This window comes from Lissotriton vulgaris, chromosome 7 (genome assembly GCF_964263255.1).
Source record: "Lissotriton vulgaris chromosome 7, aLisVul1.2, whole genome shotgun sequence".
Lineage (NCBI taxonomy): Eukaryota > Metazoa > Chordata > Amphibia > Caudata > Salamandridae > Lissotriton > Lissotriton vulgaris.
The window spans coordinates 176,286,564-176,314,041 of NC_141695.1; the positions used below are offsets into that span (position 1 = coordinate 176,286,564).

At 45.1% G+C, this 27,478-nt stretch overlaps 1 protein-coding gene across 2 annotated transcripts in view; it reads right to left on the bottom strand.

Moving 5' to 3' along the window:
* LOC147701127 (uncharacterized) overlaps positions 1-27,478 on the bottom strand; it is a 208,286-nt gene that overhangs the window by 157,646 nt on the left and 23,162 nt on the right. For both annotated transcript variants that reach the window (XM_086929894.1, XM_086929893.1), the window contains exon 4: positions 18,808-19,040. In XM_086929894.1, coding sequence (XP_086786020.1) covers positions 18,808-19,040 — 233 coding nt within the window. The remainder of the gene's footprint in view (positions 1-18,807; positions 19,041-27,478) is intronic.

A 27,478-nucleotide genomic window follows, 5' to 3' on the forward strand; every position in this document is an offset into this window, starting at 1 on the left:
AAAGCATTGAGGCACTTTATAATAAGGTACTGTAGCACATAGTCACTTTACTTGCTGATATAGGCCATTATGAAGAAAAGTTATAATATTGAAGGGTTCGAAAATGCCGAAAGTATGGATCAAACAAACAGAATGAAAACACATGCATTATGAAAGTGTATGGTTTCAATTCAGTGATGTTACATTACGAACCTATTAGAAATATCAGATTTCAAAGAAAATGTGACGTTTTGTGTTTGGTATCAGGATGTTATTGAACAATACATTCTTCATCTTTTCATTCTATTTTCATTCCCACGTTTAGGGAGCACTTTTTTGATTTTTACACAATTTAAATTCATGAATATGACTTGGAGCTCTACCCAATGTGGCATTTACGCCGTTATTTGTTGAGGTACAACAACATTGGATTGCATTGATTATATTAATTGTATGTGTACAGCTCTAAATATAATTTATATTACAGGTAAATATGGATTAAGGTTGTTCCTTGATGACAAAACTAAGCAATTGACTCACTTTCTATTTCCATGAATTTACTAAGCACTAGTACTTTAAAAAGCAGGAGAAATTGTTGAGCGTTGTCATGTGATCAAGGACATACTAATCATAATTTCTATGGCAAAATGAACCCCCTCATTTTGTTCCTTTGCAAATAAATGTTTTAAGTGTTACCACTTTATTCCAATCAAGATGACTTCAGGTGTGCCATACTTTTGTCATAAGTATGACTGTTAGCGCTCTAGTTGTTCTTTAGAACACTCTGGGACACTCTGTCATTGGGCTATACTTGGGCTACATCTGGGGGATATTTGTGCTACATTTGGGCTCTTTTGTCTCTGGTGGCCATATTGGGAGACTTATCTGTTATAAAGTTTCCTAATTTACTCATTTACTACAGTCTCCTCAGTAGGAAATACTTTCAGTTTTCTACTTTGGTTCCATCAAGAAGGCATTCAGATGTGACACACATTTGCCATAAATTCAGAATGTTACCAAGCTAGTTGCTTATTAGATAACTGTAGTAAAGCTACTGCTCACCAGGGAAGTCTGCTGCTGGTATTGAAAGTGCATGTTTCAGTCTGCATGTCAGAATTTTTTTATGAAATAGAAGAGGATTTGAGAAGTCACTCAAAATGTGCCCTAATTTTTTTTCTGAAGCACTAATCATACTTTCTATGGCAAAATGAACTCCCTCATTTTGTTCCTTTTTTTAATTAAATGTTTTCAAACTTACCACTTCATTCCAATCAAGATGGCACTTTAGACTAAGCCCAATAATGCTATCAAGATGGCCGCCTGGTAGGAGCTCTGGTCCGGAGCCCCCAGTGCTGGGGATCCCTTTCCAGGAATTATCCCTGATAGCACGCACCACCGCCGGCGAGAAAAACGAGCAACCGGACCGTAACAAGTAACTGGATTGAACACCGTAAAACACGGACCTGCAACAGTGACGGCTGGGACCCCAGCAGCCTCGGCGGAACGCAGGACGGCTGGAATTGAGCCGAGTTGAGAATCCGACCCGCCTGAAGTTCACCATCGCCTGTACCCGACCCGCCTGAAGATCACCACGCTTGCACCGGTACTGAGACCGGAACGATGATGAGGACGCCTGGGAAGCGCCTGACAGACGACTGCATCCCAGTGCCCCCTTGAGTGTGGAGCTGCCCTGCTTGCCTGCAATCACCGCCGGCAAGTGATCAGTGTCACTGAAGCCGCCGGGGCGGGTGACAAGCGGACGGGAGTGGGCGTTATCAGAACAGGAGCGGGTGATAGAGGGCGCGCCGGCGGGAGGATTTCCTCCCTCCCCCCCCACCCCCCTCCCTCCCCCCCTCCCAGTGGATCAACGAGATCGGTGCATTCAGCACCCAGAACGAGATCGGTGCATTCGGCACCCAGAACGAGATCTGTGCATTCGGCACCCAGAACGGCTCCTGTGTGCCCTGTTTGTGTGTGTTGGGCAGCGTTTCAGGCGGGAGGCTGTGGAGCAACGAGAAGGGAGCAATGGGCATTTAAGCGGCTCCGGTGTGCCCTGTCTGCAGCAGCGGTCCGGCGGGAGGCACCCCCCTCTCTGTGGAGCAACGAGAAGGGAGCAATGACCATCTAAGCGGCTCCGGTGTGCTCTGTCTGCGGCAGCGGTCCGGCGGGAGGCTTCTCCCCCCATTCCTGGGCCCCAGTGTGCCCTGTCTGTGTGTTTTTAGGCAGATTTCAGGCGGGAGGCTTCCCCCCCTCTCCCCCCTCCCAGTGGATCGGCGAGAACGGAGCAATTGGGAGAGGCTCCGGTGTACCCTGTTTGGGTGTGTTAGGCAACCATTACGCAACTTTGGAGGTGCCTGTTCTGGGCAGCAGCGTCAGTGAAGCCTCGGAAGGTAACTGCACGTATAGCTATCACTCTAAATAATCATGCCGATTTTTCACTCTCTGCATACTGCACGCAAAACTACTTGAACAGCGGCAGGGACGACTAGGAAGGTAACTGCACGCAAATCTTTCACCTAATTCTCATTTTCAAAACTCCATTGTTCAAAATGGCGGGGGTCTAAAAACAAAAAACTAAGGCAATAAATCACCTACTGTGCCCACGAGGCTCCTTCAAGATAAGACTCCCTCGCAGCATGAAAGTGAAACTACCCTCCCTGCTCACAAAGCAATCACAATAAACAGAGGACTAATGTCTCCTTCCTCCCTATGTGGCGGCCATTTTTGTTTTGTTCAGTATCTCTCTCGGGTCGCCATCTTGGACTAGTCATTGTTGCTGGGCTATTAATTAATTCACTATCTGAACTGACACTAAGAACTCACCACTTTAGACTAAGCCCAACTACTATACTGTACTTTGATACACACCTATTTGTGTCATGTATCCAACTGCTTGCATTTGTATTCTGCTTTATATTTTTTATATATTATTTATAGGTTTATATTTTAACAGAACTATTCCTCCAATTGTACTCTGCACTACTCTGCACAATTCTGCAACCTGCCCCCATTATTTCACTTTTCTCTCCTGTAATTTACCGACTGCTACCTCATATATTGTATATTTTATCAGAACTATTCCTCTAATTGTACTCTGCACTACTCTGCACAATTCTGCAACCTGCACCCATTTTCCACTTTTCTCTCCTGTAATTTACTGACTGCTACCTCATATATTATGGTCGATCACTAGTGGCACTTTTGCTCCCTAGGGTCATTTTTGATCCGCGTAACTTGGTGCTGGCATCTGTATCTTGCATTCAGCACATTTATGCAACCTGCACACACCTCACTTTTCTCTCCTGTAATGCACTGATTGCTACCTCTTATATGCTGGTCGTCTCACTAGTGTCATTTTTGCCCGCTAGTGCCATTTCTGATCCATGTAACCTGTTGTGTTTGCATTTGCATCTTGCTCCTGCATATCATTATTGTTCACCCTCCCGCACTACCTTTGCTGCCATACCAACATGGATCCCATCGGCAAGCACACATATAAAATCAACTAACCATCCGTGCTCACCAAAAAAGCTGCTAAACGCTTTAAAACACGACTTCCTTAGGTCCCACCCAGAAACACCCTTTGCCGACACCTACTTCTCATCGGTCAATGAACCCTTGAACACCGACATCATTTTCCACACCACGCGCAGAGCTCAATGGAAAAAAGCGTTCCTCACCCTACTCACCGTCTCCACCACCAGGAAATCCGCCCATGGCCTAACACTCTCCATCACACCATCCCAACTCTTCCCAGGCAGAACCACCATCACTATTTACAATAACGGGATTGTCCTAATTCAAGCGACAGACAGGAACCTGGAACTACTTGACAACCTGTTCCCCACTCTCAAAGAGCACCTTTCCAACCCTCGGACTTACACGCATATCACCTCCTGTCCTATCTCCCCTGACGCCACAGCACCCACCCTTAACTCTCCTAACCCAGCTCAGCACCAGTACGACACTCACCTCACCTTCACACCCGGCACCACAGTCAATTACCCACCCGTTGCAGCTACCCCTCCCCGCCCCTCAATCACAGACATAGATCTCGCCCCTTCATACACCACCTGCTCCCCATCCCCCTACCAACCCTCGTACCTCCGCTCATCTTCCCATATCCCCCCCCACACTTTGCACTCCCGTCCAGTCCTCTGCACCAATCCTCTCAGAACACCCCTCCTCCCCCAACGGCACCCCACACAACATGACTCTCTCTCCGCCTATCTCCCCCCCACACTTAGCACTCCCGTCACGCCTAGCCCGCACCCCTCCTTCAACCTTTCACCCCCTCGCTCACTCCCCACTATCCCACCTCCTCCCCCACAACAGCCAGCCTCCACATCGCCCCCATTTACCCTTCCCCCCCTAGCACTGATGCCCTTCCCAATAACGCCAACACCAACCCTAACACCTATCCTCTCGCTAACACATCCAACCCCATCACCGGCTCCACCTCTCCACCCCAATTCCCCCCAGTCTCCAGCAACCTATTCGCCTGTTCACCGCCAGTACCCCCCCCCCCTACCCCGCGCCCATCATCACGCTGGACATGATTATGTCCACCCTCCTCCAAATGAAAGAAGAACTACACTCCATCAAAGAGTTTATCATCACATACCCCAGACACCCCCCTCCCACCACCACTCTTACACCTAATAACACATCCCCCGCACCTCCTACTTGCCCTACCACACAACACTCCACACACCGGACCTCTATCCCCCCTCGCAATACCACCAATCGCAATACCAATCGCAATCACATTACCACCAAGCGTAATACTCCCTCTACACCAAACAACACTTCCTCCGCACCTCCTACTCGCCTTATCACACAACTCTCGCCACACTGGACCTCTACCCCCTCTCGCAATACCACCAATCGCCCCAGACGCACTACCAACACGATTTCAGACCATGACGTACACACCCTTCTCCACTCTTGCATCCCGGCTCCCCAAAATCGACTAGCCACCAACCACATGTCCATCCCAACGATTATCTCTAACCCCCTCAGGCACCAAAAGGATAACAGAGGCGCCGTCCCCAACAACCTCACTAATGTACCCCTCATTATAGAACCGTCCTCCACCCTTTGCACCCCTAGCCTTAAATGCATACTTCTCAACTGCAGATCGGCCCAAAGACATTCCGCGGAGGTCGCTGACCTCATCATGTCTCTGGAACCGGATCTAGTCATTCTGACTGAAACATGGCTGTCTGATTCCTCTACACCTATCTTGGATATCCTAGTCCCCCCCAACTACTGTATCATTAGACTTGACAGGACCAAAAAGACAGGCGGTGGAATTGCCTGTATCTACAGAAGCAACCTCTCAGTCTCTAAAGCGTCCGCCCCCTCTCTTACTTCCTGTGAATACTTCTGCCTTGATGTCATCAGCGAAAGCAAACCGGTATGCTCACTACACATTATTTACCACCCACCTGGGGACAAGCTCTCCTTCGTCCAACAACTCATGGATACAATATCAGCCAACTCAGGACGGCAGAACACCCAAATTTTCCTTGGCGACTACAATCTCCACTGGAATGACAGCAGTGACACAGTGGTAAACAGCCTCAAAAGCTTCCTCAACGCACTTGATCTCAACCAAATATGCAATAGCCCGACCCATGAGAGGGGTTCTATCCTTGACCTTATCATCTCCAAAGAGGACGCTATTCAACTTGTGTCAATCCAACCTTGTGACTGGTCAGATCATCATATTGTCTCCTTCCTCATCAATGAAAAAATTAAATTTAACCCAGTTCAACCCTCTAAGCCCAAAGTTTGGAAAAGAGACTTGAAGAAACTCAACCCAAACTCCTTACCGCCTAACAGCTGCAATCTCCTACTTCCCCCCTTCCGGCGCTACGGACGTTCAACTCCTGACTGACCACTATCTCAATGCTATGTCCACAATAATCAATGAGGCGGCACCCATGCAACTGAAAAGAGTTCCGTCCAAGATTTCCAACCCATGGTATGACGGGAGCCTCAATGAGGATAGACGGGCCATGCGAATGGCAGAGCGCACTTGGAGGTCAGCCCCTTCTGCAGTGCACCTAGAAAGTCTAAAGAAACAGAGAAACGCCTACTTCAGGAAAATAAAACGCTCAAAAAGAGATTTCTTCAGCCTCCAGCTCGCCCAAGCAAAAAACCGCCCAAGAAAATTGTTTGAGTTAATCAGAACACAATCCAAAGAAAAACCCCAGACACTCAGCACCATGGGCGTTACACCTTCCTGCGAAGACTTCTCTGCCTTCTTTATCCAAAAAACTGACAAGATAAGAAGCGATCTCCTCAATGACGCAATCCTTTACTCCAACCCCCGACACACAGCACTGCCTGAACCAAAGAACAATGCTACTTGGTCATCCTTTGGCACCTACTCCGAAGAAGAAATTGGCAGATTGCTCAGCACCCTGAAACCATCCAATCACCTCACTGACCCCCTTCCTGCTAACGCTGTAAAAGACTTTACCCCTTTGCTCCTCCCACTCTGGACTAAGATTATCAATAGCTCTCTTCAACAAGGATCCATCCCCAACGCCCTCAAAGTCGGGCAAGTCACACAGCTACTAAAAAAAACAACAGCAGACCCCACTGATCTAAACAATTACCGCCCTATTACAAATATCCCCACCCTCGCTAAACTGTTGGAAAAATGCGTACAGCTACAACTGACTAAACACATAGATAAGTTTGATCTCCTCAACGCTCATCAGTCAGGCTTCCGAGCAGGGCACAGTACCGAAACTGCCATGACTCACATAGTGGACGACGCCCTCCAAATCCTAGACCAAAACGATACCTGCCTCCTCATCCTTCTGGATCTCTCCTCAGCATTCGATACAGTTAAACATGAGAACTTACTCGAACTGTTAAACACAAGAATGGGCATATCTGGGACTGTTCAAGTGGTTCACCTCCTTTCTACACAACCGGTCACAAAGACTCAAAAGTAACAACCTGTTGTCCTCTCCGGTACCGGTATCGCTAGGCGTCCCTCAAGGATCCTCCCTCTCCCCAACACTGTTCAACCTAGTTATGGAACCTCTCACTACTTTGCTACAGACATCCAATGTTCACTTTCACATGTATGCCGACGACACCCAACTTTATCTCAAAATACAATCTCCCAAGGACATCATGCTTCTGAACACCACGATCAGAAACACCCAATCCTGGCTTGCAGAGAATCACCTCAAACTCAATGCGCTGAAGACTGAGTTCCTCCTGATCTCACCTCCCGCAAAAATCTCCACGGCTCAAACATAGCTTAAGCACTTAACGGCTCTAAATGTACAACCTATCGTCGTAGACTCAGCAAAATCTTTAGGCATAACACTTGACGCCAATCTCAACATGCAGCAGCACATCAGCAAGGCAACCAAAGGAGCGAACTACCAAATCAACACCTTGAGAAAACTTAAACCCTTCCTTCCGGCCAAAGACTTCCAAACTGCAGTACAATCTGTAGTCATCCCGCACATAGAATACGGTAGCACCGCCCTCTGCGGGCTCCCCCTAACTACAACGGCACCCCTAAGAGCGTCCCTTAACGCTGCAGCGAGACTCATCACTGGCTCAAAAAAACACTCGCATATCTCCCCTGACTTTAAATACCTGAACTGGCTACCTTTTGAAGCCAGAATACATCTGAAAATCGCCTGCATGACACACAAGGCTGTACACATGAACTCACCCGCCTACCTCACTCAAAAGCTGACAATTTCGGGTGGCTCTAGAACTACTAGAAGCACAAACAATCTTCTTCTGAAGCCTCGAAGATTTCGGAAGGAAAAAACCTATAAAACGCTCCTTTTCAGGAATGGCACCCAGGATCTGGAACTCACTCCCACCTGAAACCAGGCTCATCTCCTCCAACAAACTTTTTAAGAAAGAAGTAAAAGCGATCCTCATGGCTAAATACACATGATCTACTATTCTGTATTTCTCATGAATCTGCTCTGTAAGACATGCCTGACCCCCTTGGCCTATTTGTATTACTTATATTATCGACTTACTTGATTGTATACGTTCCCTCTTTGTATATTGTTATATTGTTGACGCACCTGTTTGACCTTGTATATTGTTATATTGTTGACGCACCTGTTTGACTTTGCACACTGTACCCACCTCGTCGATCCCCACTTTTGTACTACTGATGCACCTGTGGGACTATACATCCTGCACTCACCCACCTCAACTATGCCCACCTTTATGCTATCTCCAAAAATTTTAAACACGCTTAAGCAAGTATGTCCTCCTTATTTTTGTACTTTATATTATTGGCGCAACTGTTTGACTATGCACCGTGTACCGACACTACCTCTCCTATGACCTACCTCATGTTTTTGACCTACCTATGTAACTAAGCACCTTGTATCTAACTACCTCAATTATTACATTGTATTACTCTATCACCCCCGCGTCCTTGTAAAGCGCTCTGATATCTGCAAAGATCTTGTTCGCGCTATATAAAACTTTCAAAATAAAAATGGCTTCTGGTGTGCCATACTTTTGTCATAAGTAAGACTGTTAGCGCTCTAGTTGTTCTTTAGAACACTCTGGGACATTCTGTCATTGGGCTATACTTGGGCTACATCTGGGTGATATTTGGGCTACATTTGGGCTCTTTTGTCTCTGGTGACCATCTTGGGAGGCTGCATGTCAGTATTTTTTAATGAAATAGAAGAGGATATGAGAAGTCACTCAAAATGTGCCCTAATTTTTCTTTAAGCAGCACTAATCATACTTTCTATGGCAAAATATACCCCCTCATTTTGCTCCTTTTTAAATTAAATGTTTTAAGAGTTACCACTTTATTCCAATCAAGATGGCTTCAGGTGTGCCATACCTTTGTAATAAGTAGGACTGTTAGCGCTCTAGTTGTTCTTTAGAACACTCTGGGAAGCTGCAGTAGAACACAAAGGAATAAACTGACAGTCTCTGTCCTTGTTGGATGTACATGTTTTACTGAGAATGTCAGACTTCATTCTCACATGACTGAGAAAGATAATGTGAATTTACAGAAAATATGCTTTCAGTTTAGCTTACAGATCCCTTTCCAAACCACTGTGGGAAAAGCATGAGATAAAAGTTTTCTTTCAAACATGATTCATGATATCCCAGCAGAAGGTTTTTTTACATGGTAAAATCGCCTTAGAACACACCACAATTCCTAAACTGAGTATGGTACCATTAACAAATGATTTATAATGTAACTAAAGTCCTAAAACCTTCTATTTACTGCAATGCTTTTTAATGAGGTGCCATCATGTATATAGGTCCCAAGATGGCTGCCAACACTTCTTGGATGAAGTGCCGACAGCCAATTAGATCTCACGATGAGATGTGTGGTTAGGCTCCGCCCAGATATATATTTTTTCTTTTGATTTTCCTCAGGAACTACTGGAGGGATTCACACCATTTAACCAAAAGGGTGATCTGCGTACCAGACCCTATAATTTTCCCAAATTTGGTGTAATTCCGTTCAGCGTTTCGGGCTGTAGCAGTGTCTAATCGTCCTATGAAAATGAACATGGGGAAAACACGTTTTGGGATCCCCCCTTTTTTCTCTGCCCCGCTTGACTAATCTTTCCGAGACTTTCAGGAAAGGAGCAGAGCGGGCCATTTTCTTTGAGAAATTCGCGAAGATTCAACAGCCGGCGCCAAAGTTATTCCCAATAGAATGTTGCGGATTTCCTATGGAAACTAGGTCCTAACTATAACTACCTACTGGCGACCGCCAGTAGGATATATACATATATATATATATATATATATATATATATATATATATATATATATCTCCACACAATCCAACTTTGTGTCATCAGAAGAAACGGCAAGCACGCAGGTAATCCGGTATTATAAGTGTTTTTATTTGCAACCCCCCTCACCCCAGACAGACGTGTTTCGCTATAGAAGAAACAAAAATAATTATATATATATATATATATATATATATATATATATATATATTTTTTTTTTTGTAGCTGTCCTGTTCAATTGTCCCAAACACAAGAGCAGCTCACGAAGAGGTTTGGGAAGAGGGGGTACAGCAAGCCTGTTTTGAAGGCAGCAATGGTAAAGGCCAACAGTAAACCGAGAGAGCATTTGCTGGTTGCCAATAAGACTGTTAGAAAGGAACCACCAATCCAAGAACAACAGTTACGCTTCATTACTAGGTATAACAAGCAGCACAGGGAGTTGAGATTCATAATCCAGAAACATTGGCATGTTCTACCTGGAGACAATTTTCTAAAATACAAGTTAGGGAGAGGTCCTCTAATAACATTCCGGAGGGCCAGATCCCTAAGGGGAGAACTGGTAATAAACAGTCCAGGAACTCAAACATCGACTTGGCTAAGCGAGAGTAAGGGTTTTAGGAAATGCCACAAGTGCAAGGCGTGTACCTATGGGGAGAATACCACAGAAGTACCCCATCCATTTTCTGAGTGTAAGTGGCACATCAATAAACCATTAAACTTTAAAAGTCAATTCGTAGTGTACACACTTCTGTGTAGCTGCTTGAAATTGTACATAGGAAGTACCATCAGAGGATCTTGCAGCATGTGCGAGCAATCAAGAATGGGGATCGGGCATACCCCATGGCAAGGCATTTTCAGAAGTTCCATTCCAATAACTTGGAGGACCTGCCATAATTTGTTTTTCATCAAGTGCCATCAAGATTGAGAGGAGGGAATAGAGAGAGATGCCGGAGACAGCTTTAATCTCGACACATTATCCGTTTCAACTGCGAGATACCTAAATGGTCACAATACAGAAAAAGAGCTCCATGTACATTTGTAAATCTGCCAAGAGTACCGAGAGGGTATGTAACACGGACTGTTCACAGACTAAGAAAGTAGAAAGATCTCTCTTTGTTAGCTCTCACTTGCATTTGCAATGAAATGTTTTAGAAGTTTTTTCAGCCTCTTAACATGAAGTAAATATTGTTTCATTTTTTCACCTGGCACTTTACAGTTTTAGCACTTTTAGGATAGGGTCATCACTTGTTGCCCAAGATAGGGATCGGGCATTTGCCTTACTCCATTAAGATAGAAGAAATATTTGAATTGAATTATACATTTATTAATGTGAGTCAATATTGCTGAGATCCCTTCCCAAATTTTAGCTGATAGATATAAATTTGAGGTACTATTATTGAGTGGAATAGTGACTCAGTACAGGCTACATAGTGCTGTGCATGTTCATTAGTATGACTTTGAACAGTAATGAAATAAAGTGAGCTGCCGATGTGACATATGTTGAACAATAGAGCACTGGCCGTGTTCTCACCAAGTAGGGAAAAAAAAAGTTGTCATCAACACTTTTTACTATGATGTGTGTTTTAACATTTGTGCCTATGGTTGGTCCTGTGTAGCGATTGCCGCAGGCACCATAGGGTGGATAAATCAGGTACTGGCCAAAGGCTGTCAACAAATGATATAAAGCTACAGGATGATGGTATTTTAAAACCTGTGCAACTTTGGAGATGTTTTAGATTTGACATCAGCAAGGCATTGGCTGAGTGAGAGAAAAAAAGTTGTATAAAGATGATATTTTAACACTTTTTAGGTCTCACCTGAGCCAGCACATGCGCTGCACTGTGAGACATTTAGTATTGGGGGTTTCAATTTGCCACCAGACCTTGCTGGCCTCAAGCTTGTGGTTACGCGCACAGCCGCCATCTGCCTCCTTTCGCGCGATCGCTGCTGCGTGCTTACCACAGAGCGTGTCCTCGCGATCACATTTGCTTTCACAGCTGCGCAGCCGTTACTTTTACGGCCAATGCTTGTTCTTTGAGGTGAAATATGACCTGGTTGTCAGCTCTAGCTTCCAGCAAGATCTGCCCCACCCTTATCTCCCGGTCAGCTGTTTATCCCCCCCCCCCCCCCAACCATTTCTTTCCATTAAGTGTGTTGTTCTTCTATCCCTCCACGTTGATTGGTTCTGAAGCCTTTGGTCCTGCTAATGTTTGGTGTGCACACGGGTCGTTTCTTGCTGCCTGGTTACTGTCCCGCAGCAGCCAGTACTGAGCCGCGGAACCAGCCACAATAACCGACACCGCTCTACTCCCATAGCAATTTTAGAGACTACACGACCGCCACCGTCCCTTGAACACATACTTGCACTAGTCCCAGACACACTGTGTAGGAGAGTAGGGTCTGCTATCCTATGGTCACCCCAATTTTTGCTTTTTGCTTCACTGGTTTTCGACTTACTAAGGCTGTGGGCCTGCTAATCAGACCCCCAGCCTGCTGTTCTCTCTCTAAATTTATAATACATGTGCTATAGGTACATACCACAATTGGAAATGGACTCCTTGTCAGCCCCTGTACCATGCACTATAGGTGCTCAGGGCATAGGTGCCACCAAGGCCTACCAGGGGCTGAAGCATAGCTTTTGCCACCCCTGGCTGGTTCTTAAATTGACACAACTGGCTGATCACTCAGCTGGGGCAAGTGGGTGTAGTCACCCCTTGCTTAGATATAGTATACCTATATCTAAACCTATATCTGGACACATATATAAGCCTGTAAGCCACTCCTATGGAAGGCCTCATCAATCCTGGGGGCAGAGTGCGTGGTTTTATGTGAGATGGAGCTCTGGCATGAGCTGAGCCTGTCTGCAGCTGTCGGGAACAACTCCCTAAGCTGATCCGGGATAACGCCATACCATATACTCTTAAGCGCCTTATAATCCTCGCGGTTATATAGCAACTTTGGTTTGGCTTTATCAAAACATGTCGTGTAAGGTGTCATACGAATTGGAATACTACCCCCTCGCCAGTTCTGGCGACGGGGGTAGCATTCCACCCTTCTAGAGGGATAAGACATGTTACTGTACTGAAACGCGGTTGATTTAAAATGAGCCTCAGATCCACAAAATGGATGCCCCTGCCACAGACACGGGTCTGGCCTCCTGCTGCTGACCGAAACTCAGCAAATGGTGGCCTGGACAAAGGGTTTCCTGTCGCAGGGCGGTGTTAAACCACCCCAGACAGGAGATAGTGGATTGTAGCAGGGAGGTTTCAAAGAAACCAGACACTGCCTGGGGAGCACAAGGCTGCCCCTTGCATAATCCGGCCAAACCGGTTATGGGGCCTCCCAGCCCCAGTCCCAGCGCGGCCTGGATCAAAGGAAAGGGGTGTAACCACCCCCTTCCTGGGTCCCACCCATAGGAGGGGACCTAGCAGGATGTCCAGCCCACCAGATTCGAATAAGAGTGGGAGCAGTGCCAATGCAACTCAGATCATCCTGAAGAAACATAAGAAACGAATTCTGGACCCTTCGACATTCTACTCAACATAGAAGACTGAAGAATCTCCCTTGTGGTCAAGGAGTGACCACCCTGTGCAAACAGGCACCATCCAGCCCTCGACCCTTGCTTTGTTGCAGTTCCCGCCGGAACTCGAGCGACAGAGATCGACGAGATCAAGCTTGCCTGCCTTCTCCCTGCCCGATCCACAGTCCCTGCAGAGCTGAGACCAGTGGAGGCGACCGGAAGCGTGGGGCACGCCATCTTGAAAAGGCCACGAGACGCTGACCGTGCAGCCCACGAGTAATCCTCGAAGCTGTGCACCGGGGTTAGAGAAGCCCCCACCCCGAGCTACACTTGCACCAAAGCTACCCCCTCCACACTCAACGAGTGCTGCGTGGGGCCCTTCTGCTTGTGTTGGCTCGACGCGTTGGCCCGGTCACTTGCCAGCTGGCTTGTGGCCCCTGTGCCGACGAAAACTTGAATACGACTCGCTTTTCTGGTTGTTCCAGATCTGCACCAGCTCCTGTAAAAAGGAGCCCCCACTCTGACCCTCCTGGTTCGAGTGATAAGCAATCTCCCGGTTCCGCGTGGATTGCTTTTGCCAAGTGCTGTTTGCTGCAATCTTGAAGCCGACGGTGCTGACGGCGAGAGCCTACGTGGGACAGATCGTGACCTGCTCCTGGACGTCGCAGATGCCCCAGAGCCCACGTGACAACGGAGAGAAGCCTATCGACAACCACCTGATTGCGCCCGACATTGCCTGGTTCCGTCCTGGTTCCACCCTGGTCACTGCTGAGTGACCCAGACTCTGTCCCCTCTGCTTTCAGGTACTTTTCGACTTCGATCCACCCTTGGATCACACCGGACACTTCTGCTTCACATCGCCTGCAGCTTCTTCAGCTCCAAGCACCAAGAGCCTGCGTGTCAAAACCCGACGCCACTTCGACCCTGTGCACCCACGGCCTGTGGGTGAGGTAACATTGCAACGCCGGTGTTCCTACACTGGTACACACCTCTAGGGCCTGTGTCTTGAGTTTTGTTCCTCTAGGTTCAGCGGAAGTATCTTTTAACTCACTTTGTGTAACTTTTACGCACCATTGACATTGCATTGGTGCAAGCCGCACTTTCCGTGCTGCACCCGAATTCCGTGGGCTACTCCCGACTTCAGCATTGCTAGTCCTGACTGCTCCCAGCGATTCTCTAGGCCCTAGGCCTAACCACTGTTCGATTGGTATCTCTTATACCACTTTCTTAGTATATGGTTTGAGTGGCCACCGGCCCTCATCCAAAATTGTGCAACTTTGTATGTTATACTGTGCTTTTGATTTAACGCTTGTGCCCCTTTCCTCATAAAGAGTACTGGAGAGTAATTTAGAAATAAATACATATATTTTTATAATATATACTTGTGTGGTGTCCTTTCATTTGATTACAGGATTGTATGTGGTAAAACAGCTCGCTTAACACGACCTCTTAAGTTAAGCCTTTAAGGCTGCTTAGTCCATGCTACCACTAGGATAGCTTGTCTACAAGGTTGACTTACAACCAGACATCTTTGGGGTTTGTTTGGACTGATACCAAGTGGTTCCAGAATTGGAAACACTACATATCAGGCCAACTTCTCACACACTGTATTCGTATTTTTCATATGCAGTCCAAGTAGCATTGTACAGTCTTAGTCTAGCCCCTCGACCATCCCTGTACTGTCTTTCTAGTGCTTTCTGGTTGTGGTGGCTACTGTCACGGCCTTAGACCATCAACAGTATCCTGTGGCTGACCAGTAGAAATGAGGACACCATGCTTGCGCATCCGCCCCCTATGCTGGGTTGTATCTTCCCTAATGCTTGCTCCCCAAGAGGTCTCCATTGTCTGGCCGCATCTCTTGTGATGGTGTCGGTGCCCTTTCCACAGCTCCTCCATACAATGCTGTCTTCTGTTTTTGGCTCTCTAGTGAGTAATTGGAACTTACATGTAATTATACCACGTGTTCTTTATGCACCGTGCAGTTACATTGCATGTACCAGCCTCATTTTTTATGCACTAATGGAAACTACATTTGAGGGCGATGTTAGCCAAATCCCCAAGATCGTTGTTTTTCAGGTGGCAGTGCTATAATATAGATTGTCTGGAATGTTGCTCTGGATAGCGTCATACTCTGTACTCGGCAGACGCAACATCTTAGCCAAAATGATAGCATTAGCCTGGCTGGTAAATGCAGATCACTCCCACAACCCTAATGGAAGTCCAGGCCAAATAATTATGTCCATGTTTAATAAATGAAGGTTCTGTGTTGTACTGAAAAATATTGTGCAAATTGAGCAAGGACCTATGATTTTTCTAAAATATATAAAAGGTTGCTTTACGTCAACAGAAAATCGAGGTGCTGTTTCAACCAACTGTATCAAAATCACAACAAAACAGTAGGAAGGAGCGTGAAAGTGCATCCAGTTGCATAATGTCTGTTGGTACCTTTCGGGAGGACAGACAGTCAGGTGTCTCATGCCTTGATGACCGCAGTTAAATCCAAGACATGTTTATTTGCTTACTGTACTATACTGACTCTTATGGCCCTATTAGATAAAGTAGCTCCTACCAAGGTCTACAATCTAATCTATGACCTAGGCCATGTTATGTTGTATTCTGAAGCACACACATTAATTTTCAATCTGAAGTATGTATTAACATTTTCATTGTCGTGAAGCTTTAAAGGGCTATCTTTTTAATATACATCTTTTGGACTACATTGAAATACAGTAATCCAAGATACCAAGGTCTTAATGGATGTGTTTTCCAATTTGTGTTCTGACATTATACATGGCTAAGGTGCATGACAACTACAATTTTGTAACTGTTAGCCAGAGTTGCCTCCAGTTTGAATCTGAACAGTCACTTACAACTTTATCTGCATGTTCTTAATGGTTCATGTTGCCACGATTGAACGTAAAATACCACAGTTGACAGGGTGAGTTGAAGACTCTGAAAGTGCTGTAGTTAAACTTGCAATTCCACAGTTGGTATGGTAAAAAGTAAAATGTTACAAATTCTGCTGCAAAACAATAACAAGCATAATTGGGAATGATCTCTCTCTTCAATTTCCCCGTTGTTTGGCCATTTGATGGCTGAATGATTCCATAGTGGAAGAGCTTCCTGGGGGAAATTATATATCTAGAATTGTTCGTCAAGCACTTGGTTAGGACAACTAAGAATGGATTTTTGATACCATTAATACCATATGTGTAAATCCGAACACCAGCATCTTTAGTTGTACATTATTTGACACACATTCATTTAACAAACTGATTGATGAGGTTTTTATGGAGCTAAAGGTAGGACACGATATAGAAAGTAGGGATGCAGTCTTTATGGGGCGACTTATAGAACATGATATAGAAAACAGTGATATCCTTTCTATGGAGCTAATGATAGGACATGCTATATATAAGGCTATAGAAAGTAGCACGTTTCCTAGAATTAAATTGATTAACAATCAAATTTATGATTTAAATACACATACTAATGTAGTGCTTCGGCAATTTGAATAGACACACTTAGCTTATTCTAAGAATTTTCCTTGTCGAAAGTTATTCCTGTGGAAATGTTTTGATCGAAGGCATTGTTTTGTTAGGCTCTTAAGCAGGACAACAGTCATTTGTTAAAATACTGCACATGTAAAAAAAAAAAAAATTAGGGCATTTTTTTTCTAAAGCAGTGAATAAGTCTGTTTGATGGAAGTAACTGGGATTTGTTTGATTGTACAGTTACCACAGACTTTCTTGTGGCAGATCATACTTACTTTTTGGGAGGGATAGGATAATCTTATGTCAAGCTGTTCCTTTCTGCTGAAAAGCAATTCATACCATTTGATAACCAACAAAATCATGGATTGGAATAGCTGAACTTTTTTTGTGTGAAGACTCACTCAATTATTGTGTTGGTTTATGTACCTTGATGTTTCCTGATATATTTCATACCAGGGACGTGATTTGTTTATTTTTTAAGTTTTATTTTCTGAAATATCCGATGTTATCCATCTTATGCTTTTTCCAATCTGAAACCAGCATTGGCATGGCCAATAGGTTTCGCTTTTGGGACCTTATAAGGATTTAGTTTCGCAGCACAATATCCTTGGTGCAACATCAGCGGTTGCATGGCTAAACCTTGTACCTTATAAGTGTTTAGCCATGCAACAGTTGATGTTGTTGCACCACAGATATTGTGCTGCATAACTAGATACTTATAAGGTCCCAAAAGCAAGACCTATTGGCTATGCCAATGTTTGTTTAACTTGTCAGTGTTTTAAAGGTGTTTCCAATAATGATTTTATATGGAAAATATGTTGTGCACTCTGCACTTTATCTGTATAATTTTGCACATTACTATTCAAAAGTACTGTATCAATTTTAGGCACTTTACGCATTACAATAAGTCGCAATTGCTAGTAACAGTGAAAGCAACTGATATTATTGATGCATTGTTACTTTTGAAACAATGTTCAAACTATGCACTGTTGTTTTGCACTGTCACTTTAAAATTTCAAAATGGGTAGGGGCTACAAATTGGTATGAAAATGGCAGTGATACAGGTTTGACGAAGACTGCGGAGGCAGTTGAAACGCGTTACCTGATTATCATGACTTTCAAATAAATCAGTTTGCAAGCTATCCTGAGCGTGCTAGAGTCTGTTTTCGCATACCAGGAAATAAATAATATATATATATATATATATATATATATATATATATATATCCCAAAGAGACACTTGAGCACATCGCGCTGCTGTGCCATCCGGCGTGCTGGCCCCTGTGCAGCTCCTCACTCCCTCTCCATGCTTTTACCAGATCGGACACATGTCGGGGCCACTCCGCCCCTTAATCATGGATATTCCTTCACACAGGCATCAGACGCTCACCTTGGTAATTCAAAACATTTTTATTGGATTAATCCACCCTGACGTTATCGTCAAGCAGACTGCTGGGCGATATAGACCTTGAAGGTGAGCTACAATTTGCCCTTTAGTTTTCTGCCTCTCTGGATCTATCTATCTTTCTATCTATATCACACACCTACAAAGATGGTAGGAGGTTTTATTAGAAATAGGATAGCTAATTCAGTCCCAACTGCTATAAATCTGTAAAAGCCTTCAAAGGTAAATAAGACTATAGTAAACCATCCCACGTTCACATAAGATCAAATGTGTCCTCAAAGGACAGCTTGTTATATTAAAGTCTCAGTTGTATCAATATACAAATCATAGATTTTGAATTTAAGCATATGACAAGCCTCTGTCCTCTTGAGGAAGTACGGGGCAATACAGACAGGTCATGCTCTAGACACCTGAGAACTCTACATTACAGTTAAACTTGCATAAATTAACACTGCGTCCTAAACAATTTTTTAAAAGGACAGTATGCAAAATGTAGTTCCAAACACAAACACCTAAAAAGGATTAAATACCTGGGAGAAGAGGTTTTGAGAGGTGTGTGGGGGGGGGGGGGGGGGGGGGGGTTTCAGGGGGTAGGGGGGAAGACTAGAAGTTAATCAAACTCACTGTCTCAGCTCCGCTTTTACAGTACTGGAGACGCGTGGGTAACACACACTGAAAAGTCCACAGGCTGAGGTTCGGGAAGTAAACCAGTCCCCACTGGCTAGTCGCTTCACTAAGGGGACAAAATGAGCTTCCAGGTCAGATGGAGAGTGCTCATGAGAGATGGCCCGCAAGGAATCCACAGCTTTGTCTCGGACCACAGTCTCTTCAACTGTTGCCAGGCTCTCAAGAGGAGGCTGCAAAGACAAGTTAGAAGAGGTTTGATTCACACTCAAAAAGGCACATTTCATGCTTACACTTTACAAATACATTTTTATACACCTATTCTAGGTGCCATGGAACACATAAATCTACAGGTTTTATTTTTATTATGAAATACTTTCTATAAGTTTCCCTTGCATTGTTAAAGTGTGTGGCTACCCGGTCATCTTGGTAGCATGTGACCTCACTCAGAGGAGGCGATTCAGTTGCTACCAGCACGCCATTTTTTGCATACAGATTATAAAGGACTCCATGCTGGCATTGAATAGGTCTTCCAACCCTCGGTGAAGTATTAAATGTAGGTATTTTAAGACATTCAGCATCCACCTCATTGCAGATTCGCACTGACTGTCCATGGTAGTAATCTGGAATGCCGACAGGGCCTCATACTTATCCCAGTTGATTTTGTACTTGGAGAACAGGGAGAAGTTATGGATCAGTGAAATCGATGCTGGAAGAAAATGCATCTGTGTAGGAGAGTTTTAGCAAATGGTCATAGGCATATAAAAATAATTTTACATTTCACTGGGGTATCTCGTTATTTTTATTGACATACGTAAAGCCACTGAAAGAGGTTAAAGCGCTAGTAGGAACAGATGGGGAGAGATTGGGCACTTATAACTACCACATTCACAGCTGCTACATATCAGCATGTTCACTACTTGCTGCTTTTGGCCGGCTGGTTCCGGGAGCTCTAGCCAGTCGCTGTAATGGTTTAATTGAGCAGTTAAAGAATGATTTAAACCACACAAAGGCTTTGTCAGTAATTCCTATTGAGGAGATGCAGTTGATCAAGATAGTTTGATCAATTGTTTTCAAATATATGTTGAAGCAAGTGACAGGTCCAGGAGGAGAAGCTCACCAGGAAGGCTTTAGATGCTAGTTATCTTTAAACTGAGAAGAGGGGCCTAAAACCGTCCTCTTTACTGTGTCTAGAACGAAAGTCTACCTAGGTCCGAGTCCAAGATGCGGCTATTGTAGGAAGCTGGCTTTCTGTTGAAGTAACCCCCCTCTTTTTGCCAGACTACTGATGCACTTTGACTTGATGTGACCAATCAGGTTCCCAGGGCCTGAAATATTTACCAAAACTGTACATTGCACCCCAATTGGCACCTATCTGGCCACATGTCAGTCCCTTGTAAAAGGCACCTAGGTTCTGCGGCCAGGGAAGGCCTCTAATGGCTGCAGCACTTATTGTGCCACCTTAGAGGCCATGTGTTTTTTTCTCTCTCTCCGACTTTTCAAGTGCAGTAATACCATTAAGAGTATATGGTGCTGAGAGTTTGTCATAAACTCCACTGTACCATAATGGCTTTACTGAAAACTGGGGGGTTTGGCATCAAACTTCTCAGCACATTAAACCCACACTCATGCCAGTGTGGGATTTAATGAAAAATGCACACAGAAGGCATGTTAGAGATGCCCCCTGAAAAGCAACCAGCCTCTGGTGGGTTCCCTGACTGGTACACACCAGCCTGCCACCATGAGACAGGTCTCTGTACCCCTGGGGTGGGAGCCTTTGCTCCCCGAGCCCAGAAACAAAGTCTTTCCTGGGTGGAGGTGGTCACACCTCTCCAGGCCAGGAAGAGCCATCTGTGGCAGGGGAGCTTCAAAGGCCTTGCTGCCTTTGTAATGTGACCCCCTCTCCCCTCCCTTTCGTCAGGAAGACAAGCGGGAAATATTAGCACAGTCCAGAAGGTATGCTCACCTCTGCCAATCCCACCCCTCAGGTGGGGGAGACTAGGTGAAGCCCACTCTTCAGTGTTCGCCATCTTGCACTTTCCAATCAGGATTAGGATTGTGCCCAATGCCCCACGTGGAATGAGCACACAAAGGGTGTAGTCACCCTAGGGTCAGTAGCCCATTGACTACTGACCTTGTGACCCCTAAAACGCCCCATAAATACAGTATTTAGGGGACAGCCCTGAACCAAGAAAGAAGATTCCCACAACCTAAGAAGGACGAAAGAAGACGCCCAGCAGAGGAGACTGCAGAGAAGAACTGACTTGGCTCCAGCCCAACCGGCCAGTCTGCAGTTTCCAGAGATCCTGTGCCAAAAGTTGCCTTGTCCTGCAGCAAACGCCCTCCGGAACACTTATTAGTACTGACTTCAAAAAAGACTGGATCTCCTATGAACAGCAGCTCTGTTCAAAAGTAATAGCCAAGAAAGACTCTGAACCTGCTGAGGACAAAAGAAGCCCAACGCCTGGAACCACCCCTGCACCCGACGCCTATGGCCAGAGTCAAAGTGGCCCACCGGTCCCAGCATTCCAGAGTCCTAGTAACCCCTCCAGGACTCCCAGACGTCACCTGCAGCCTCTGCATGGGGACATCTCCCCGAGTGGAACGGTAAGGTGAAACCAGACCTCAAAAGACACCTCTGCATGCAGCCTCCCTGGAGAGAGAAACCTGAGGTGCTCCTACGTCCCTGAGCCCTCCAACTTACCTGCCCAGCTGTTGGTTCCTCCCGGAAGTCTTCCTGGACCGAGCCTGCAGCCAAAATCCAAAACCGGCAAATCCCATTGAAAACAACAGGGCACCTGACGCCAAAATAGCACCTTGCACACAGCCGCTGCTGGTGCACTTTGGGGGTTAACTCCGATCCCCCTTTGCCCTGAGCCTAACACCAGGAGCTCTGCTCCCACAACAATTTGGCCTGGTCGTGAGCAGCCACCAACTGGAGGCCCCCTATCCCCCACTGGATAACATTGGGCCACAGCACTCTGCACCCGGCCGCCCTAGTGCAGCTGAGGGTGTTTTGAGAGTGAATCCTTGACCCTGGGGGAACGCTTGTTTGAACCCCAGAACACCAATTCCCACAACTAAGTACTTACCTGTTAACCAATAACTTCATTTCTCTCCATAGGAACACATGGATTGCTTTTCCATGAAAAATGTTTTAAGTGTGGAGTTGGTTTTTGTATTGAACTTTAAGAAACTGGGAAGAACAAAAAAATTGATTACTTACCTTTTCTCTAGAAGTCCCAGTGTGATATCTAGGTGTATCACACGGAGTAGAAAAAGTATTCCAGAAAGTAATCTGCAAAGTAATTTAAAGTAACCTAACAGTAATTTCCACTGTATTGAAAGCATTTACAAACATGTAACAAAGTCATTCATTCAACTTGCTTGTATTGTTCAACCTGCCATGAATATTATTTTATACACTTACTTATGCCAGACTTGCTTGGTTCTAGGAAATAAATAAAATTAAATTATATTCTGTCTTTGAGTGTGTGACATCGTTTGCTGATTGAGTGTGTACAACAAATGCTTAACACTACCCTCTGATAATCGCTTACTGCTCACCCACACTACCACAAATAGAGAGTAAGGTGCTATCTACTTTTACCTCTGCTACCTTTGTGGTACCACTAGACTATATGCACACTATACCTCTTTTTGGTATAGTATATACAGAGCCAGCTTCCTACAGCTATTATCTTGGTAAAAGCAAGAAGGAGTGTGATCAGCCTGCAGTTCTGCAATACAACAGGACGAAGATTTACCTGCAATAAGATTTATGTTATTCATTTATGTTAATTTCCATAACTTTGGCAAAAATATCTCTGATAGTCAGGAATTGATGAAGTCTTCCAGTGGTGAAAAATTGGCTGGAACCAGAGACTCGAGCCTTGACACCAGGAAAGGATACCTGGGGTGGAACCAGAAAAGAACTTCATCAAAGTACAGACCTCTACATGACTTATCAGTGGGTGTGTTGTCACCTTGTGAATAGAAGGCTTATTGGCATGAAAGAGATCGGAGGGTGCAACAGCAGGTTTGCTTGTCTAATAATCTCATGTTGTAGAACATTGAATAATAAAAGGAGATCCTTGTTATGTTTTTTTGAGGGGGTACGGGGGTTGAGAATTGTGAACTGTAGGTGGGAGACATAAACCAACCCACTACAGAGAAAAGCTATGCATTTATCAACAATAATTCCATTTTAAGAGCTTCATTCTTCAATCTAGAATAAGAGATTGAAAAACAATCAAGATGTTGAACAAACTTTTGAATCAATTTGTGGGAAAGCTTTCAAATGTTGGGGTGCGGGTTCGGATCTCATGTGCGACATATGAAGGTTATAAATGTGGCAGGAGATGGGGCGAAACCCAATTCAGGGGGGCACCAATCTCTTGTCCATAGCTGCTGAGCTTTTCTGAACAGCAGAATCTCAGTTTTATCACCATTCAATTACAGACAATTATTCGTCATCCAGGAAGCTATCTGTCATCAGCGTAAGATATTATCTCAAAGTCACATCCTTTGACAATCTGAGTCCACATAGATGTTCAATAATGTGGGGCTCAAGAAAGAGCCTTGGGGGACCCCTATATTGATAGGCATTGTATGTGACATATAATCTATAAACCACTGTAGAGCTTTACAACAGATGCCTATCACATGCAACCTGTAGATCAGTAAAGCATGACATACTGGAAAAAGCAACTGACAAGTCAAACAGCACCAGCACTGCTTGAATGCCAACATCTAGAGACAATCTGATGGAGTCAGTAACTGCAACCAGAGCGCTATCTGTACTATGGAAAGTTCTGAACCCATACTGAGAAGGATCAACAATCTCATGCTCTACCAAATAAGTGGTAAGCTGTTGTGTACCGAAACCTTCCAGAATTTTTCCTGAAAGTGGAAGGAGCGAAATGGGGAGATAATTGGAAAAGTTCCATGGATCGACATTAGGGTTTTTTTTTTTTTACATCTGAGGAACCTGCACAGCTTTTCAAGCCATCAGAATTTGGGTAGCATCCAAGAACAAGTTAAAAAGAGAACTAATAGAAGGTGCAATCAGGTTTGACAAACTGTGTGTAAAACCTCATGGGCATGTGTCAGGTGAGTCTGATTTAAGTTTCCCGAACAGCCCCTGAATTTGGTCTAGGGTAAAGGGTTCAAATCTATCCAAATAGAAAGTGCTATCAGGAGGAGGCGACTCATCTACCTACCTAAAGAGATCATGAAAAATCAGATAAATTAGGTTTAATATCTCTTTGCAGTGATCCGCAAGGGAATCGCATAATTCCTGGGAAGCAGGGCAGGCACGAAAACAGGCGTGAGGCTTCACTTCATAAAAAACTTTTTAAAGTTATTTAGCCGAGTTGCCTGTGTGATCAATAATGGTAAAAAAAAACATTTTTTACGTGCCACTCTAGATTTCCTGTGGTAGCTGGTAAGCATGGATTTATATGCTTCTTCATCACAGGAGGTTTTTGGTCTGGCACCATCTTCTTTAAAACTTTTTCATGTGGCTGTGTCTATTCTTAGCTCTGTGGAATACTATGGCACATGGACTACTGGTAGTCGAAGCCTGCTTGAGAGGGGTAATCCTTACAAACACTAAGTTGAGAGAACCATTGTACTCAGAGTCAAGTTTATGTTGTTGACCTGTGTAATCTCCAAGGATTGAAAAGCCTTGGAGGAGTAGTCTGAGGAGACTAGCTTTCATTGTCTTGAGGCCCCTCTACAGACTAACTTATCTATCTAAAGTGTGACCTGCCTCATGAGTGGGGCAGACTTCTTTCTCTTTGAGACCGAACTTTTCCATGTCAGTTAAGAGTTGGGCAACCTCAAAGTTCAAGGAATCATACATGTGGAAATTAAATCCCCCTTAGAGGAGGGAGTTATTTGTTGCCAGTACACTTGGGGCAATATATTCAGCTAGCCGGTGGATAAACGCTTTCTTGATTCCAGGTGCGTGATAAATAAGCGCACCCTTCCAGTGGTCTTCTGTAGAGAACTCGATTTTATAAATACACAGTTCCCCCAGTAAGATAACAGGGTGCAAACCAAGGAGACATTGGCTTTGTCCCGTAAAGCAACGGCAACACTACCTCCGGTAAGGATTTTCTATCCTGTCTTATCAAATGATAGTGGTCAGGGAGTCCTAGAGGTATACACAATAGAGGTAAAGAATTCAGCAGTTTCAGTAAAAAAGGAAACATATATATATTTACACACTGAGTACAGGCGTTTTAAAACTTTTGGAGAAATTAAGCAAAGAAAGATGAAAAGAAGCAATCAACTGACCATCTCAGTGAACTTCTTTCCTTCCCGCACAGCCCTGCCTGGTAGCTGCTGCCCATGATCCTAGCAGGTTTGAGAGTTTGAGGCCCTCCTCCATCCGCAGACACCCGCATGCGCCTAATTCCTGGTGGTCCAGTGGGGAGCATCTCTGCTCTGTGCTCTGTCTTTTTGCTTTCTGTCTTTTTCTCCTCTGAACTCATTTTTTTAACCTTCCTTTCATCTTGTCACCTCTTCATGTCCCTGCCGCTACTCGCCCCCATCCCCCCCCTCCCCCCGGCTCTCCTTCAGCACCGCTTTCCTGTCTCCCAGTTGTCCAGGCCTCACACTACTTAATGGCGACCGCTGCTCTGCACCAAGGACCCTGGTCCACGGACCATCCACCACTACAGCGCCACCATCCTCCACGCCCTTAACACAGGACGCTACTGCACCTGCCACCTCGTGTAGCCCTTTCTCCTGCCAAAACTGAAGCAGCACCTTCGCACACTAAACCAACCCAACACACAACCCACAAAAAACCACACTGATCGCCTCAGCTGTATCCTAATTAACACAAGTTCCGTTCCCAAACATGCCTTAGAGATCTGGGATCTGCTCGACTCAGTCTCCCCTGACATCACCTTCCTCACGGAAACCTGCATGAACGGCACCTCAGCCCCAGACATCGCCATCACCATCCCAGACTGCTCCAAAATCATCCACAAGGACTGTTCCGCCAGACCAGGAGGAGGCATCACCATTGTATACACAAAAACACCCTCCGCATCACAACCAGCTTGGGTGACAACTCAACCAACATGGAGTAGCTCCACTTCCAGATACAAACCAACCTTAATACCTCCATCCGCGGTACCCTCAGCTACAGACCTCCCGGACCCCGCCACCAGTTCAGTGAATCCCCAATAAGACTTCATTGCACGCCACTCTCTCAAATCCACGGACTACATCCTCCTCGGAGACCTAAATTTCCACCTGGAGAACCTCAACAACCACAACACATCATCCCTACTGGAGAACCTCACCACCATCAGACTCAAGGAACTGGTCACCTCTCCAACTCACTCAGCAGGACACACACTCGACCCCATCTGATCCGCAAGCAGCAATATCTCCTTTAGCCACACCCCTGAACTACAGTAGACCGACCACCGATGAGTCCATGGGGTCTGCAGCTCTCGGAAACCAAATCCCCTCCACCCTAAACATCGTAATGATCCTGGAATCCTCGCTCGCAATGAAGCACCAGATCAACAGCGTCTCATCCTCCTGCCTCCACAAGCTTCACCTGCTCCGAAAGATCTTCAAGTGGGTCCCTCACGAGACAAGTAAAATAGTCACCCACAAGCTCGTCAGCAGCAGACTCTTTGCCTGCACTATGAAAAAACTCCAAAAGCTGCAAAACATCCAAAGTGCCTCCGCCAGACTCATTATGAACATTCCTTTGCCGCAGCCACAACACGGACCACCTGAGAGATCTCAACTGGCTACCTGTCAACAAAAGGATCACCTACAAGCTTCTCATGCACACCTATAAAGCCCTACACAATGCCGGACCGGCATACCTCAACCACCTCTTTCCTTCCACATCCCACCAGACATCTCCACTCTGCCCCTCAGGCCCTGGCCACCATCCCACGGATCTGCAGAACCACAAATGGAGGAGTATTCTTCTCCTACCTCGCTGCAAAGGTCTGAACTCCCTTCCTCTGCATCTAAGGCAATCACCATCACTGCCTCAATTCACGAAGGATCTCAAGACCTGGCTCTTCGACTGAACAGCAGACCCCTGAGAATCTTATGGGTGAGTAGTTGCGCTCTACAAAACCCTGATTGATTGATTTACCAAGAGTGCATTAACGCTTTTATCTGAAAATTCATTAAAAATATACAGCCCAGACATTAGAAATTATGCAAAGTAAGGAATAAATCAATGAAATAGTCTGTAGGGGAAATTTCACAACGTATGAAACTAATGGTGTTCACGCATACTTAGCTACTTCAGAGCCTCTTTCAAGACCATTGGAATTAAAAATAAAAATATTTTAACAGTTTAGCTTAGTATAAAGTTTCCATGCAACATTTTGTATTAAGGACATCAATGTCATTAATTTTTTTAATGTTCAATTTCCACTATGTGTGATCATCACACACAGTGTCTGATACTCCAAACACTGAGCACCTAAACAAGCTCTTTATTGTGGTTTGTGGATTGATTCAGTATGTGAAAAAACTTCAAGTAAACAACGGCTGACTGAACTTACACAGAACACACAGAGGTTCTTTGCGCTGGCAGAAGGGGTATGACTAAAATGCCCTGTAGGTATTTTTTTAATGTTTACAACACAAAGAAAGCAGGCTCGAGCACAGATAT